Below are 17,073 nucleotides of genomic sequence, written 5' to 3'. Positions count from 1 at the left end.
AAACCCAAAACCTGTTAATTGTCGGTTTGAAGGAAGCGGTAAATAAAATTTCTTTCAAACGCGATCCTAAACCAGTAAGTGGTAAAAGTATGTGTTTATCGTTAATTCGTATTCTTTGGTTTGGTATATATGTATATCTATAATATAAAAATGAATCGCAAAATGTGTTGCTAAGAGCATAACTCGAGAACCGCTGAACCGATTTCGCAAATTCTTTGTTTAGAATGTTTTTAGAGGTACCAGGATGGTTCTTACGGAGAGAAAAATTAGAAAAATTGCCTGAAAAAGTATTAAATCCACAATACAAACCCCATACAAACAATTTGTGTCGTTAGTCTCGAAAAAAGTCGAGAAGGGCCAAACCGATCTGGCTAATTTTAGTTTTGAAATATTTATGGAAGGTCAGGGAAGGATTAGAAAGTAAGTATATATCGAAAAATTGTGAGGAAGATAACAAGAATATGATTTTATTTGAATTGACAACAAAATTATAAAAAAAAAACAAAACAAAACAAAAAATAACAATATTTTGAAAGTTGTCATTGTTGCTTTGTTCAATTGTATAAGGCTGTGTCGATAGCCCAAAACAATTTGTAACAAGTAGGGAAAGGCAACCGAACATTTTATACTCCCGCAATTTATTGATGTAATTTTATAACACACAATTTGAAATAAAGTCCAATAGAATAACGAAAATCAGCATATCGTTGGCTTAATATAGGTGTATCTACATTTTTTCGAAATCGCTTTTTTAATGTATTCTGGTAGACCACTGTCAAATACTCTTCCCCTTAAAAAATTAGTGGCCTTTGATCGTAAATAACGGATTTATAGTCATATAAAAAAAGCCCTAACTCACATTATTGTCGAAAAGATAGCAAAACGTTTTACTTCGAATCGGATTTTTCCTCATATACCACATACACTCATTATACCACAATTGAATTTGTTACCTGTTTTGAATAAAAATTGCAATAGAAATGTTTTTTGCATCTTAAGTTTTTAAGGTTTTATTCAGTTTTTTCCTTCTCCTGAAAAGCCACAAAAAGTGTGGATACGCCTTTTCTATATTAAGCTATCGATATATAGTACATGAGGGTTGAGGTAATCCCTGAACCGATTTTACTCATTTTCAACGACCAGTTATAATGGGAATAGGGGCAACGTGGCACCTGTTAGTAGGCAGACAAACGGCAATTCGGCCTTGAAATTACTCTTAAATTGCAAATCAACGAAATACCAGTCTGCAAAATCGCCAAAAAAAAAGAGCTATAAAGAAGATTTTCCAGATATTCAAGTCGCTGAAGGTACTGCACAGGACTTTAAAAGATTTACGCGACAACGAAAATATTTTTGGTAAAGACATGATTCTGTTGGCAGGTGATTTTCGCCAGACTATTCCTGGATCAACTGTGACGAACTAATCACATTCCTAAAATCAGCTAATTTGTGGCGACACATAAAGAATCGCCAATTAACAAATAACATATGAGTGTTTTTCCAACAATATCATACTGCGATTGTAGAAATAGTTAAAAATGGTAGCGAGGCAGTTGACACATCGATGGATTAATAACATTTTTAACGGGTTTCGTGTTTTTCCTGACATGAAACCATAATATAATAAACATAAATGGCTGATTGAATGACCTATATTGGTGGTAAAAAACAAGGATCTCTTTGATCCTAATGCGACCATTTTAGAATTTCGTTAGGAGAGTTGACACAGCTAGAAACCTGGACTATCTCCACTCACTTGCAATTAAAAGTAGTGTGAGTTGTCATCATGCTGCGTAACATAAATCAACATCAAACTTTGCAAAAGAACAAGACTGGTTGTGAAGAAGGTAATCAATATCGCCACCAAAGCCAAAATAAAGCCAACTATGAAATTTGGTCCTTTGTTACTTTCTCCAATATACAAAAATCAAAGTTTTATAAATTATGATGATTTACGCTTAACACAGATCTACAATAATGTCTATCAATCATTTTAAAGTTTTCGCCTTTATGCGTAAGAATTTTCTGCATTGAAAGATTTGCTAATTTAATGTATACCTTAGCAACAAAAACGTGTGGACGGGTCTGCTAGTATGTATATATAAACACATATGTTTATAAATAAGTTCTTGGTATAGTATAAATCTGCTTAGTATCTGTAGCACGAGAATGAGAAATATAGAAATAACCTAAAAAAATAACTTAGAACACCACAAGAAGTATACAAGGCTCAGTGTATACAGCGGAACACTGAGAAGTCACGAGAGCAGCGATTATAAAGTGAAAATGGAAGTTTCTTTTATTTTTATAGAAAACTTAAATAAATACAATTAATTTGAAATTTTCAATTTAATATAACTTACTTATTTTAATTTTGTATATACTTTTATTTTTTTTTTCACTAATTACTTTCACCTCTAATTTTTTTATATTTTTTGTGTTTTTTTTTTTTGGTTTTTGCATAAAAGAAGGAAAGAAGTCTATTGGCATCGTCACTCTCGTGGCTACAATCCATGACAGTTGCAATATTTTCAGCCCAACACTGTAGTTTGTATGAGTTTTTTACGATTATATCAACAGAGAGTGAGAGAGAGAGAGAGAACGGCAAATGAATGCCGACAAAATTTACGCGAAATTACACAGACGGAAATGCATGTATAAAATGGTAGGTCGCTGTCACTGAAGCACACATATTTAAGAAGCCTCAACGCCGCCTAACATCATCCTTAGTTTTCGGCAAGCAAAAAGTAGTGAAAAAACAAAAAAAAAAAAAAACAATTTGTTGACATTTGACAAGAGAGAAAAAAAAACTATAAATTAAATCATTGTCCATATATTGTTTATATGCGTACGGTTAGCTGGCAAAGTCACAAAGTGTTCAAAAACCATAATTATGAAGGTGCTCGATGTAATAGTTGAAAAATATTAAATTAAAATTAGTACACTTTGAAAAATTTACATGTCACAATAAAAATAAGCAGCGCTTTAATACTGTGGGAAAGAATTATACTAAAAACAATTTAAAAAATTGCAAAAATTTTAAAACGAATGTAAAAAATGCTTAATAAATGTATGCTAAAATATATATTCGCGTGTTATTTAAGCTTTGTCTTCGTTTTGTGCTACGTCAAACATTTAAAATAAAATTACAACATACAGTTAAAAAGTGATTTTCATATAACTCAAATAATGAATTATGAAAATTTTATGGAAAAAGTGTTATTTTACTGCAAAGTGTTATTTATTAAGACCTCAAATTTTTTTTCATTTTGTTTCATGTTGTTATAAAGGTGTCTTAGTTAAATTTTAGATAAAAAAAAAAATTTAATATATTTGGTTTCAATATAAAAAAAAATTATTTAAAGTTTAGGTGAAAACAAAAATAAAATTAAATTTCAATATTTTTTTAAACTCTATTTTTTTATTTTAAATTATTTATTTAAAAAAAAAATTTGTTGGAGTATTAAATTTCATTATTTTTTTTTTAAATAATATTTTATTAAATATGTACTTTTCATTATTATTTATAAAATTAATTATAAATTTTAACTTATTAATTTATAAAATTTATAACATTTATTAAAAAATTTAAATAATAATATTTAAAAAAAAAATTGTTGTTGTTTACTAAAAAATTTTGCCAAACAGTTGTTTATATTCTCTTTTTATCTCTTGGCTTTGACACTTGTCTGCTGAATTGGTTTATTTTACCCATATATGTACACATATATGTACATGCATACAGACACACAACGCTGGCTATTAAGCTTTTTCTGCCACAAAAAGTGAATGTACAGCGTGTATAGTAATTGTTAGAATAACAAAAAACAACAACAATAACTAGTGATTTTCTGCCCAATCACAAGAGACTGCCATCAATTCCATTTGCACGCCAGCAGATGCGCTTTGTCACAGTCACACACACACATATATATATATACACAAACATATATGTCCATGTACATTCATAGCTGTGCGGCATCACTTTTTACAATTTATTTACTTTTTTATGTCTTTTATTTAATCAGTGTTGACCACGTGATGTTTACGAGTTTTGCCAGTGACTGGCCAAATGAATTTAGTGCATTAATGGCAACGGCTGCACTAACATAACCAACATACACACATACGCACATAAACTATGAAATAAATATGTGAATTTAAGAACTTGGCTTGTTAAAATCACATTTGGAGTTCACTTCCAAAAATAAAAACCAGAATTACTAACTTTTCTAGAAAAAAAACACAAACTTTTTGGTTCTTCGACTTAGCTGTATGCGAAAAATGCAGTTGGTCAATGGCAAGTGATTCTTGCAGATCCCATAAATATGCAGACGAGTTACTGGTTTTTACGCAGACAATTTTTTGTTTTTTTTTTTTGGAAAATTTTAGAAAAACAGTTTTGCTTAATATATATTGGTATGAGTTTGTCACACGCACTGGTTTCAGACATCTCAAGATAGTTGCTTATGCTTATTGGTGATCGTGTGATTGGAGTCACACAATTAAAAGAAAATTAAAACAAAAAAGCAACTAGATATAAAAAAATAAAAAATTTCACGTGATGAAAAATTGCATATGACGAAACATCACATGATGTATCATCACATGATATGATGTGATATGCAAAATACCTAAAATAACGCTTAATAGGAGATCATATGATATAACCTCATGTGATATCACATTACGTGTTGAGCGCATAAATAAAATCTTGTATCGTGATGAAAAATTGCATATGACGAAACATCACATGATATGATGTGATATGCAAAATACCTAAAATATCGCTTAATAGGAGATCATATGATATAACCTCACGTGATATCACAAAACGTGTTGAGCGCATAAATAAAATCTTGTATCGTGATGAAATATTGCATATGACGAAACATCACATGATATGATGTGATATGCAAAATACCTAAAATATCGCTTAATAGGAGATCATATGATATAACCTCACGTGATATCACATTACATGTTGAGCGCATAACGAAAATCTTGTATAATATAAATAAATATATTTTTGTTTTAGTATATTCCAATTACCACGCAGGCAAAATAATTGCACAAATATATCGCACGATTACTGGTCATGTGACGAATTATTATATGCATATGTAATAAAATGATCAGATGTTAAACAGAAAAATTAATAAACATCAAAGAAATATATAATAATATGCGAAACTACTACAGATTCAGGACTACAGATCATGTGATGAGATCATATGATAAATGAATACACGATATTTATATAAAAAAAATTTAACAAAAATTCTACATTTTACTTAAAATAATAACGAATTTCTGTAAATAAAATCTTTTTTTACTAAGAAAATTACGAAATTTTGGAAAAATATTTCTATGAGAAACAAATTAAAAATAAAAATTTATAAAAATTATTTAAAATTTTTTTAGGTTTTGGAAATTTGTTTTTGGCGATAATTAATTTTTATTTAATTTAAAATTAAACAATTTAATTTATTAACACAAAAACATAAAATTTATAAAAAAAAGTAATAATTTGTATTAAAATTAATTGAAAGAAAAAATTATTGTAACTTTTTAAAAAAATTTGTAGCGATTATTAATTTTTATTTATTTAATTTATAATTAAATTATTTAATTTATTAACACCAACACAAAAAAAATTGTAAAAAATTCAAATAATATTATCAAAATATTTTTGTAACTTAATTTTTGTTTAACACTGCTAATGCTGTTACTTTTTGCACATTTTTGACGTCTCTCAAAACAGAGAAGCAAACAAATTTTGATTGAAAAATGCCTAAAATATAATTAGTTTTCAGTATAGTGTGCTGTGTATATTTTTTTCGCATTCGTGTGCGTATTCTAAGCACGTCTAGGCACTCCAAATGCGGCTGAGATGTGCCAGCAACTGGTCAATCAAGTTATTTTTTTTAATGTTGCTATTTCCATTCACTTCAAATAGCTAAGCTAGTTGAAGACAACACAAAAAATTTATAAAAATTATATTTAAAAAAAAAATTGTTAAAAGTATGTAAATTTTCCAAAATGTTCATAAGAAAAAAAGATATTTCATAATTAATTAATTTCGAAAAACTTAAAAAACCAAAATTTCTCTTAAAAATATATATATTTTATATAAATAAAAAGTCAAAATATATATATTTTATATAAATAAAAAGTCAAAATATATATATTTTGTATAAATATATATTTTTTAATACAATTTTTTTTTGATAAAAATTTACATTTTCTTAAGTTTCAAATTAGAATTTGTAGATTGTTTTTAAGTAGTTTTTATATACACGAATATTTTTTAAATATATTTTTATGTACCATAAATTTGACATTGTCCAAACAGACAGTAGCTAGTAGTATTAGAAAGATACAAATTAAACATAAAAAAATATTTAAAAAATTATTTTTTTTTAATAAAAAATTGAATTTTTTTACATTTAAAATTTTTTTAATAAAAATTAAAATTTTTTTTTGAATATAATAAAATATTCTTTACATAATTAAAAATATATATATATTGTATAAAATTTTTTTTGTATACTATTTTTTTTAAATTTTTTTATAATAAAATTATTTTAATAATAATTTTTTCTTCAATTTAAATGTTTATATTATTTTTAAGTAGTTTTTATATACACATATATTTTTTAAATATCATTTTATATATGTACCATAAATTTGTATAAACAAACATCACATTGTCCAAACAGACAAAGTAGTAGTATTAGGAAGATTAAATTAATTAAAAATTAAAATTTTTGTTATAAAAACATTTATAAACAAAATTATTTAAATAAGTTTTTTAAATAAACATTTGTTTTTACTTTGTTTTTAATAAAAAAATTTTTTTAATAAAAAACCGTTTTTATTTTTTTTTTTAAATAAACATTTCTTTTTACTTTTTTTAATTAAAAGTTAAATTTATTTAATAAAACTGTTTTTTTTTTTAATTTAAAATAATTGTTCATAAAAGTTAAATTTTTTTTAATAAAAATTTGAGATCGAAATAATTTCTTTAATAGTAATTTATTTTTTTTTAAATAATTGAAAATATAAATAATAAAAATGTTTTTAATATAAAATTAAAATTTAATAAAGATTTTAATAAAAAATTTTTAGTAAAAAAACTGTTTTTATTTTTTTTTAATAAATATTTAAATTTTTTATTATAATTTTTAATAAAAAATAAATAGTTTTTTAAATAAAAATTTGAGATCAAAATAATTTCTTTAATAAAAATTTGAGCTCAAAATATTTTTTTTTAATAAAAATTTAATTTTTTTTAATTATTGAAATAAAAATATTGTATTAAATAATTTTTTTGGATAAAAATTAAAAACAAAACATATAACATTTTTTTAATAAAAATTTAAATTTAAAATGAAAATAAAACCATTTATTTATAAAAATTTAAATTTTTGTTTATAAATATTTTATTTTTTTTTAATAAAAATTTGAGATTAAAATATTTTTTTATTACGTTTTTTTAAATAAAATTTTTAATTTCTTCATAAAACATTTTTTAATACACCTTTGATAAAATTTTTGTTAATAACTTTGTTTTTATATAAAAATTTGAATCTTTTTACATTTTAAATTTTTATATTATTTTGATTTTTTACATTAACTGTAAGTAGTTTTCATTTTTAGTTTTTATTTTTGCACTTTTACTTTCATGTACCCTGAATTCGTATATAAAAACAAATATGAGATCGTCCAAAATTGGATCAAGTGTTTTTATGCAATTTTGTTTTTGTATGTCACTATTTACAAACTAATTTTCTACTTGTCATTTGTGTTTTTTTACCTTTCACCACATATAATTAAGCACTTGTACACACTTTGTTGAATGCCGCAAAAACAATTGCTGATGACTCTTAAGCATTTGTAACATGTGTAGTTGCGACTACGACTTGTTGCCTGATATGTTCGCAGAAAGAAATTATAAGAAATAAGGTAGCGCCAAATTTTGGCGGGACCAAAAATTAATTACGTGTATATAATAACGATACTTTAATGTTAAAAAGTACTTGACAAGCTTTCGAAAAGTGTCTATTTTGAAACGTTTCTATCTTGCATAGAATTGCTCTCGGTGGCTTGCCATAATAGATCAACTGTGATCGCTTCAAATATTTCGTAGTAAATGATTTGAAATGTAGCCTCTTCGCGCTCAATATCGCTTCATATTATTTCTACATTTTTTTAACATTGATTGTGATCTCATTCTACTTGTATAGGCTTCAGCAATAGTACACGCTCACAATTGGCCATTCGTCTTACTGGTTTCGCTCATTTTACGCTGTCAAAATGCACACAGCGCCACACCAGAGCGGCAGCGTTTGAAAACTCTGGAATATGCAAATCAATACAAGTCACCGGCTTGGTCCAATACAGCCAATACACAGCACGATGATTCAGTCAGATTGTTTAAAGTACAACAACAACAACAACAAAAATATCAACCATCAAAATTTAATGGTATCGCACAAAATTATCAAAATTATAGAAGCACAGACCACTATGAGCGTACGTTATATGCAGCTGATAAGCCGCAGGTATATTTTAAAGCTTACCACCAACCACAACAAGATATTGGAAAAATCGAGACAGAATATCAAGATACTGATGATATTTATCATGTAGCAAAGCAGAAATATGTGAAGTAAGTATAGATTGATTTAAAAAAAAAATTATCCTAAAAGTAAGAAAATTTTTTGGTTGGTATTATAAGACAAAAAAAATTTTTTATTTTTTTTGATTATATGAAATTTAAAAATTTTATTATTATTTAAAAAAAATCGATATTTTTATCGCATGTTTTTGAAAAAAACAATTAATTATAGTATTTAAAAAATATTAAATTTTAAAAAAGTATATTTAAGATATTGGTTTATTTTTTGTTTATTAAATGATTATTTTTTTTGGAATATGCAATTTTATTGGAGTTTTCTAGTATTTTTTATAACTAAAAATTAAAAAAAAAAAAGAATTAAGAAAAAAATAAACAAAAATAAAAAAAAATTGTCTAAAATAAAAAAACAATTTTCTATAAATTCACCAAAAAAACTAAATTTTGAATTAAGAAATTGTTAAAATTTTTTGATAATTTTTTCATTTTTTGAAAAACAATAACATAATTAAAAAAAATATTAAAATATTTTATAACTAAAAAATGTTGATAAAGAAATAGTCAAAAATAAAAACAAATTTTATTTTAAATAATTACACAAAACAAACAAAATTTTGAATTAAAAACTTATTAACATCTTTTAATATTTTTTTTTATTTTTTGAAAACAAAAACATATTTTATAACTAAAAAATTTTTAATAAGAAAATGTATAAATAAAAAAATAATAAAAAAAATTGTCGAAAATAAAAAAAGTAATAACTACACTAAAAAAAAAACAAAGTTTTGAATTAAAACACTTGTTAACATTTTATAATATTTTAATTTTCTTTTTATTTTTAAAAAACAATGACATACTTTAGTGATAAATAAACAAAAACATTTTAGTTATAAATTATTTTACATTAAAAAAATAATCTTTTTCTTCAAATATTTTTTTTAAGAGTTTAATTTAAATTATTTTTTATTAAAAAACAACATTAATCCTTTTTGATTAAAAAAAGAATAATTTAAATTAAATTCTTAAAAAAAAAATAGTTGAATAATAATCTTTTGTTTTTGTAATGTAAAATAATTTATAACTGAAATGTTTTTGTTTATTTATCACAAAAGTATGTCGCTGTTTTTCAAAAATAAAAAAAAAAAATAAAATATTATATTTTTGATTAAAAAATAATAATTTCTAACATAAAAGCAAATTATCAAAAATATAAAAAAAATTATTAAAAATATTATTGTTTTTGAAAAAATTAAAATTTTTTATAATTAAAAAAGGAAATTTTATTTAAAAATTGTTTCAAATTAGAATAAAAATATATATTTTTATTTAAAAAATATTGGCATTATATTTTATTTTTAATATATGTACTTCATTTTACTTTTTCAAATATCAAATTTTTTTTATAATTTTCAATAATAATTTTTTTTTATAATTTATAATATTAGGTCTACAACTTTGCTTCCGCGGTGTTTTTTTTGGAAAATTTAAGGATTTTTTTTGTATAAAAACGGTTACAAATGTCGATGAGCCTCAAACGGCCTTTGCTTGGAATTAAAAAAGAAAAATTTCCCACAAATGTCGAGAATTCGGCTTAAAAAGTGACATTTTCAGTTGAGAATAAGTTTGGAATACAAATAGATCTCTACAAATATTTTATTGGGTTAATGTTGACACAAATGCCCAAGATCGATGTACAAAAAAAATCGATTTAATCGACCAGTGCTTGACCCTAGAGACATCTATTGGAAAACGGAGGAAGCAAAGTTATAGACCTAATGATAAAAACTTTTTCAACACTATGAACACCCCTCATTAACCGATTTTCATGCAAATACTCACATTCCACATTTGTGCTTTGCCATACACACCAAAATGAGCTTTTCTTGCAACAACTGTGAACGCGAATGGTTTGCGTCTACACTCTGCAGACAAAAGACTTAAGCGACGAACCTGCTTTGAGCAAAACAAACGAAAAGCTGCCATTGACTATTGACTAACTGGTGTAAAGAAGAAACAATGCCGAATATTTCAATAGCAAAATATTTCCATGCAAATATAATAAACTAACTAGTTATACGATATGTGAACATAGATATGTATGCGTGTGTGTATGTATATACACATATTTTATGCAAATTGTTGTGTTCATCTGCCATCTTGTAGCTTCCTTGTTGGCAATGCAGGTTTTACAGGTAAATTTTGAACACATTTGCTTCCTTTTTCGAAGCAAGATTGAGTTTTATTTGCTTACAAAAATAAAATATTTAAAAGTGTTGTATAGTTTGCAAACAGGCTCTGTTGTTGAATAGGTTTGGCACGGAAACATAGTTACCCATACACGTGCATGTATGCTTAAAAAAAATAATAAAAATAATCATATTAGCGCTAGGAGCTATGTGACCTACAGACTTAATTACTAATGATTTAGACGATATTTGAATTTGTTAAAGAAAATATTTATATTTTTGAAAACTAAAAGAATTTAAAAAACACAATTTTTTTAATAAAAAAACATAAAATGTAAATAAAAAACTAAAAAAAAATGTTAAATTTTATTAAAAAACATACAAAAATACATATATAAAAAATAAAAAAAATGTAGAATTTCAAAATTAGATAATTTTTGTTATAACTTTTTATTTGTTTAGAAATAATTAATAACAATGTATTGCATCAATAAAATTTGAATTTAAAAGTTAGTAATTTTTTTTAGGAATTTTTTTTTTTTTTATTGTAATTAAAATTATCATGAAATATAAAATTTAGTATTTTTTAACAAATTCAAAAAATAATGCTTTTTAATTTCATATAACAAACACAAAATCTTAATTATTTTTGAAATAAAAAAATCGTAATTTTTTAAATAATTATTGTCATAAACAAAAAAAAAATATTATATATTTTTTTCAAATTATTGTTGTCATAAACATGAAAATGTATTATATATGTTTTTCATATTAATTTCTTTTAAATATTTTTTTCAAGCAAACACAAAATCTTAATTATTTTTATATACAAAATCAATGTTTTTTTTAAATTACAATTGTCATAGAAAATAAAATTTAATTATTTTTGCAAATTTTAGTTTTTCAATATTTTTTTCTAACAAATTCAAAATCATAATTAATTTTTACATTATAGAAAATAAAATTTAATAATTTTTGCAAATTTTAGTTTTTCAATAATTTTTAAAATTATTACTGTCATAAACATAAAAATTTATTATATATTTTTTCATATTAATTTCTTTTAAATATTTTTTTCAAGCAAACACAAAATCTTAATTATTTTTTTACTAAAAAAAATTTTTAAATTAGAATTGTCATAGAAAATAAAATTTTATAATTCTTGCAAATTTTAGTTTTTCAATAATTTTTTCTAACAAATTCAAAATCATAATTAATTTTTAAATTATAGAAAATAAAATTTAATAATTTTTGCAAATTTTAGTTTTTCAATAATTTTTTCTAACAAATTTAAAATCTTAATTATTTTTTAAATAAAAAAATCGTAATTTTTTAAATAATTATTGTCATAAACAAAAAAAAATTATTATATATTTTTTTCCAATTAATTTCTTTTAAATATTTTTTTCAAGCAAACACAAAATCTTAATTATTTTTATATTCAAAATCAATGTTTTTTTTTAAATTACAATTGTCATAGAAAATAAAATTTAATAATTTTTGCAAACTTTAGTTTTTCAATAATTTTTTTCTAACAAATTCAAAATCATAATTAATTTTTAAATAGAAAATCATAATTTTTACAATTATTATTGCTATAAAAAAAATACAATTTAATAATTTTGTTTCATATTTATTTATTTTTTATATTTTTTCCAAGCAAACACAAAATCTTAATTATTTTTATATTCAAAAACAATGTTTTTTTTAATTACAATTGACATAGAAAATAAAATTTAATAATTTTTGCAAATTTTCGTTTTTCAATAATTTTTAAAATTATTATTGTCATAAACATAAAAATTTATTATATATTTTTTCATATTAATTTCTTTTAAAAAGTTTTTCCAAGCAAATTCAAAATATTATTTAATTTTTACATACAAAAATGAATTTTATAGCAAAATTTACCAATAGAAACCACAATAACAGGTAAAAAAATATTTTCAAAAAAATTGAATATTTTTGAAATTTAAAACTTAAAAAATAATTTTTGAGACAATCAATAAAAAAAAATAAAAAAAAATAAAATAAAAATAAAAATAAAAATAAAATATTATATTATTATTTAGTTTTATAATTATTATTGTTAATCAAAACAATTTTTGTGAAAATTCGAAATTATTATTTTTGGATTTTTTTTATTTCGAAACCGCAAGCATTTCTACTTTTGACAGAGCAGTATATTAATTGCCGCAATTGGCATTTAACAATGCATTGACGACACCGCCAAGACAGCTGACAGCAACAACACCAGCTGAAGCGTTACAATTGCTTGCGCGCAACCACAAGCAGCACACACACATACACACTAACCTATGCATATATGTATGTAGAAGTATAGGCAGCGCAATGTGCTAGTGCCTGCTATATATTAGATAATTGTATTATTAGTAATGCATATTTGTAATGAATGTTGTTGTTCTGAAAGTTATAATTGCTGCACTGTGTCACTATACACATGAGTCTGTGTGTTAAACAGCAGCCAAATGGCTGAGCGAATGCGTGATTGTTAGTCATGCGCATACAGCAGCCGCAACGCGAACAAAAATGCCAACATACCGTTACAAAATATTGCGGCTAGCCATTTATTAGCAGCAAGCGGCGGGCGGTATTAATAATAGAAGCATTATAAAAGAAATAATAAAAGCATTAAAAAAATGACGGTAAGTGCACAACAAAAAATGTGCAATAAGAAAGTACAATGGCTTATTTGAAAAAAAAAAACTGAATGAAAGTAGGAAAAAGGCTATAAACAAATTAAGTGATTTACATTGTTTTGAGCAAATGTATTGAGCATAGTGTGTCATTCGGCATTATTTCAGATGAGAAATCTGCTATTATATTTAGTTTACATAAAAAATATATATAAAGCGTGATCAATTTGAAAAAAAAAAAAAATAAAAAAAAAACAAGTAAGGAAAGGCTAAGTTCGGGTGCAACCGAACATTTTATACTCTCGCAATCTATTGAAGAAATTTAACCAATACATATATGCGGAATAAAGCTCACCGTATTTTTGAAAAACCTACAATGAGGTATATGGTAATGTTATGACCCGATTTTAATAATTTTTGGAAAAGAGATACACTATTAGAAGAAAACAATTTCCTCTGAATTACATTAAATTATCTGAGAGATTTATCCATATTTTCGGTTTATATTTATCCTTAGGCGCTGAGTTCAACATGTTCGATATCTGGGGCCTTGAAAAGTTATGGTCCGTTTGCGACAATTTTTTCACAAGTGAAGCCAGAGATGATATGCACTAATTGTGTAAAGTTTTATTCAGTTATCTTCTGGTTCCTTATGTTTACATTATAAAGTGAAGGAATACGATGGATTTCAAAATTGAGTTATAAGGAAAGTAGTAGTGGTTGTGAACCGATTTCGCCCATTTTTTGTCCGTGTTATCAAGGTGTCAAGAAAATATTATATACCGAATTTCATTCGAATCGGTCGAGTAGTTCCTGAGATATGGTTTTTGACTCATAAGTGGGCGATGCCACGCCCATTTTCCATTTTGTAAAAAAATATCAATGCAGTTTCCTTCTGCCATTTCTTATGTAAAATTTGGTGTTTCTGACGTTTTTTGTTAGTTAGTTAACCCACTTTTAGTAATTTTCAACCTAACCTTTGTATGGGAGGTGGGCGTGGTTACTATCCGATTTCAACTATTTTCATGGTGTGTGGTGGGGTATGTAAGAGAACCGACTGCAGAAAGTTTGGTTTATATAGCTTTATTAGATTGCGAGTTAAATACAAATAACCGATTTGTGGGCGGGGCAACGCCCACTTCCCCAAAAAAATTACATCCAAATATGCCCCCTCCTAGTGCGATCATTTATTCCGGATTTCAAATCTACTCGTCACCCTGATCACTTTGGTATATATGACTCTATATCTAACACTTTTAGTTTTAGGTGATACAAACAACCGTTATGTGAACAAAACTATAATACTCTCTTTAGCAACTTTTGTTGCGAGAGTATAAAAACACAGAAAATTCAAATTTAATGAGAAATGTTTATTATCATTCGAAAAGACATTATTTCGCATTTATTTGTTGAAGATTATCGCTTTCAAATGTTAACCGCGGCTACGACTCTCTCATATGATCTATCCGTTGAGTCCAATTTGACTCGTTCAAGCATTTCGACTGGTAACTGGCGAATGACACGCATGATTTTTTTTCTCCAAAGTCTCCCACAGGAAAAAGTCTAACGGAGTGATATCACACGATCTTAGTGGCCAATCGACCAGCACAAAACTTGATTGATATTATCTGCTCACTGAAGTGTGCTCTCAATAAATCCATAGATTGATGCGATGCGTGGGAAGGGGCGCCGTCTTGTTCCAACCAAATGCCGCCGAGATCAAGAGCTTCAATTTCAGGCCTCAAATAGGCATCATTTTTGAAGAAATATGATCCGATGATGCCATCGGCCCACAAACCAGACCAAACCGTTGGTTTTCTGAATGAAATGGCAGCTCTTTGTGAATCTCTTCAGGTTGCTCTTCGTGGTAAATGCGGCAATTTTGCTTGTTTACATACACATTGCGCCTGAAATGGGCCTCATCGGTGAAGAAAGTTTGGTTCGAAAACGTCGGATCTTCTTGGAACATTTCAAGAGTCCATAGAGCGAAGCTTCGGAAGGTCGAGCGGCTTCAGTTCTTCCACAAGCCGTATTTTGTACGATTCCTATTTATTTAAGAACTCGGTGTAAACGTTGTTCAGGCTTAAGTCTTTCCATGATGAAATGCCAAACAAATATTGAAAAAAAGGTCATTGAAAAAAGTACCTCTACTTAGATCTCCCGATAAATACATATTTCGTCTCAACTAGCATGCATGCATTTAGGCGCTGGCTATATAATTGCAATATTTCATTCGATCATTAGCGCATTTGTACTTCTCACATGAGTTATGTAGTAAGTTCTTATAACATAAAGAATATTTAAAACGCCAACAGAGCAAATGGCATGGAATATATTTGGACACAACCTGTTTATAACTTAGAAAGTTATAGCTTTTAAGAAAAATGTAATGCATTGAAATTTGTAAATTTTTGTCTACATTTTTGCTTCTACTTTAAGAGATATGTATTTCCAATCCTTTTTTTAACACAACTTTCTTTATTACTTCTTCTAGCCAATATAGTTTGCCAGCAAACACATATCGACTACCTCAACACGTAAGCAGTCAAGCGACACGCCCACCATTGGCTGCACAAATTTTATACGCTCGAGAACCGTTGTCACAGCACGAGTCTGCAATCGCAACAAACAAACATAAAAATCATTCCAATCAGTTACTACATGCACCAAAACGACAAACTGAAAAGGGCACACATCCTGCCTATAACAATCAATTACCCTATCCACCGTCCTTTATTAGCATCACAACAACAACAACAACGCAATCACCAACATACAACACACGAGAGATTGGTATTGAGACCGATCTGAATAAGATCAATTATATTCCCGATGTTTTCGCCAAACGTCAGCATACTTCATTATTAGACTCGTATATACCCAGTTGGGTGATGGTGCGTATGTTGCAACAACATAAACGACAACAACAAAAACATAAATTGCCTAAATTTGTTGCAACACATACTTTGGCGTATCCAATAACAAAATCGTATGCCCAAAAGTAGACTATAAGTGTAGTTGCTATATGCGCATAGTCTACCTTCAGGCGCAATTAATTTCGTATTTTTCCAGTTATTGTATATCTGAATTTATAGTCATTTACTGAGTTATTCATATAATAAATAAATTTAAATTAACACCAATGCAAATGACTTTACTATGTTACGGATCACCATATATTTTCCAGCAATTTTTTGTGAGATGTAATGGGGAATAGTCAAAAATTGACACGAAGCATAGAACCAAACAGTTCGATGTAACATAACGATTGAGAGAGAAAGAGGAAGAAATATCAGATTATTAACGAACGAATGAAAGAGAGAGATAGATATCAATCTCAACGATCGAGCTATAGGGAGAGATAGATAGCTTACCTTAATAGAAGACAAACAGTTCGATTTATCATAACGATTCAGAGAGAGAGAGAGAAAGATAGATCGAGAGAGGGAGCAATATTGACGATCGAGCTAAAGAGAGAGGTAGATAATAATCTCAACGATCAAGCGAATGAGAGAGATAGCTCGTTAAGAGACGACCTCTTTGTTATATAAGTTATTAACGATCGTGTGAGAGACAGAAAGATTGCAAA

At 26.1% G+C, this 17,073-nt stretch overlaps 2 protein-coding genes across 3 annotated transcripts in view; one reads left to right on the top strand and one right to left on the bottom strand.

The window, feature by feature from the left end:
- LOC105218559 (N-alpha-acetyltransferase 30A) overlaps positions 1-17,073 on the bottom strand; it is a 130,543-nt gene that overhangs the window by 30,480 nt on the left and 82,990 nt on the right. The gene's annotated exons all lie outside the window — the stretch shown is intronic.
- LOC105220441 (uncharacterized) lies at positions 2,105-16,627 on the top strand. Of its 2 annotated transcripts, none has more exons than XM_054232349.1 (3): positions 2,105-2,908; positions 8,250-8,674; positions 15,979-16,627. In XM_054232349.1, the coding sequence occupies exons 1-3, from the start codon at positions 2,894-2,896 to the stop codon at positions 16,487-16,489; spliced, it is 951 nt and encodes a 316-aa protein (XP_054088324.1). In that variant the 5' UTR covers positions 2,105-2,893; the 3' UTR covers positions 16,490-16,627. The 2 variants fall into 2 exon arrangements, with proteins under 2 accessions (XP_054088324.1, XP_054088325.1); XM_054232350.1 differs by having other exon boundaries at positions 2,463-2,899.

Source organism: Zeugodacus cucurbitae, chromosome 5 (genome assembly GCF_028554725.1).
Source record: "Zeugodacus cucurbitae isolate PBARC_wt_2022May chromosome 5, idZeuCucr1.2, whole genome shotgun sequence".
NCBI lineage: Eukaryota > Metazoa > Arthropoda > Insecta > Diptera > Tephritidae > Zeugodacus > Zeugodacus cucurbitae.
Note: the sequence above shows the minus strand (reverse complement) of the source record. Positions and strands in the feature narration are given on the sequence as shown.

Bases quoted from the DNA above. Each gene is read 5' to 3' on its own strand.
- LOC105220441 (XM_054232349.1), top strand. The intron at 8,675-15,978 runs GTAAGTATAGAT...TACTTCTTCTAG, and splicing joins GCAAAGCAGAAATATGTGAA to CCAATATAGTTTGCCAGCAA.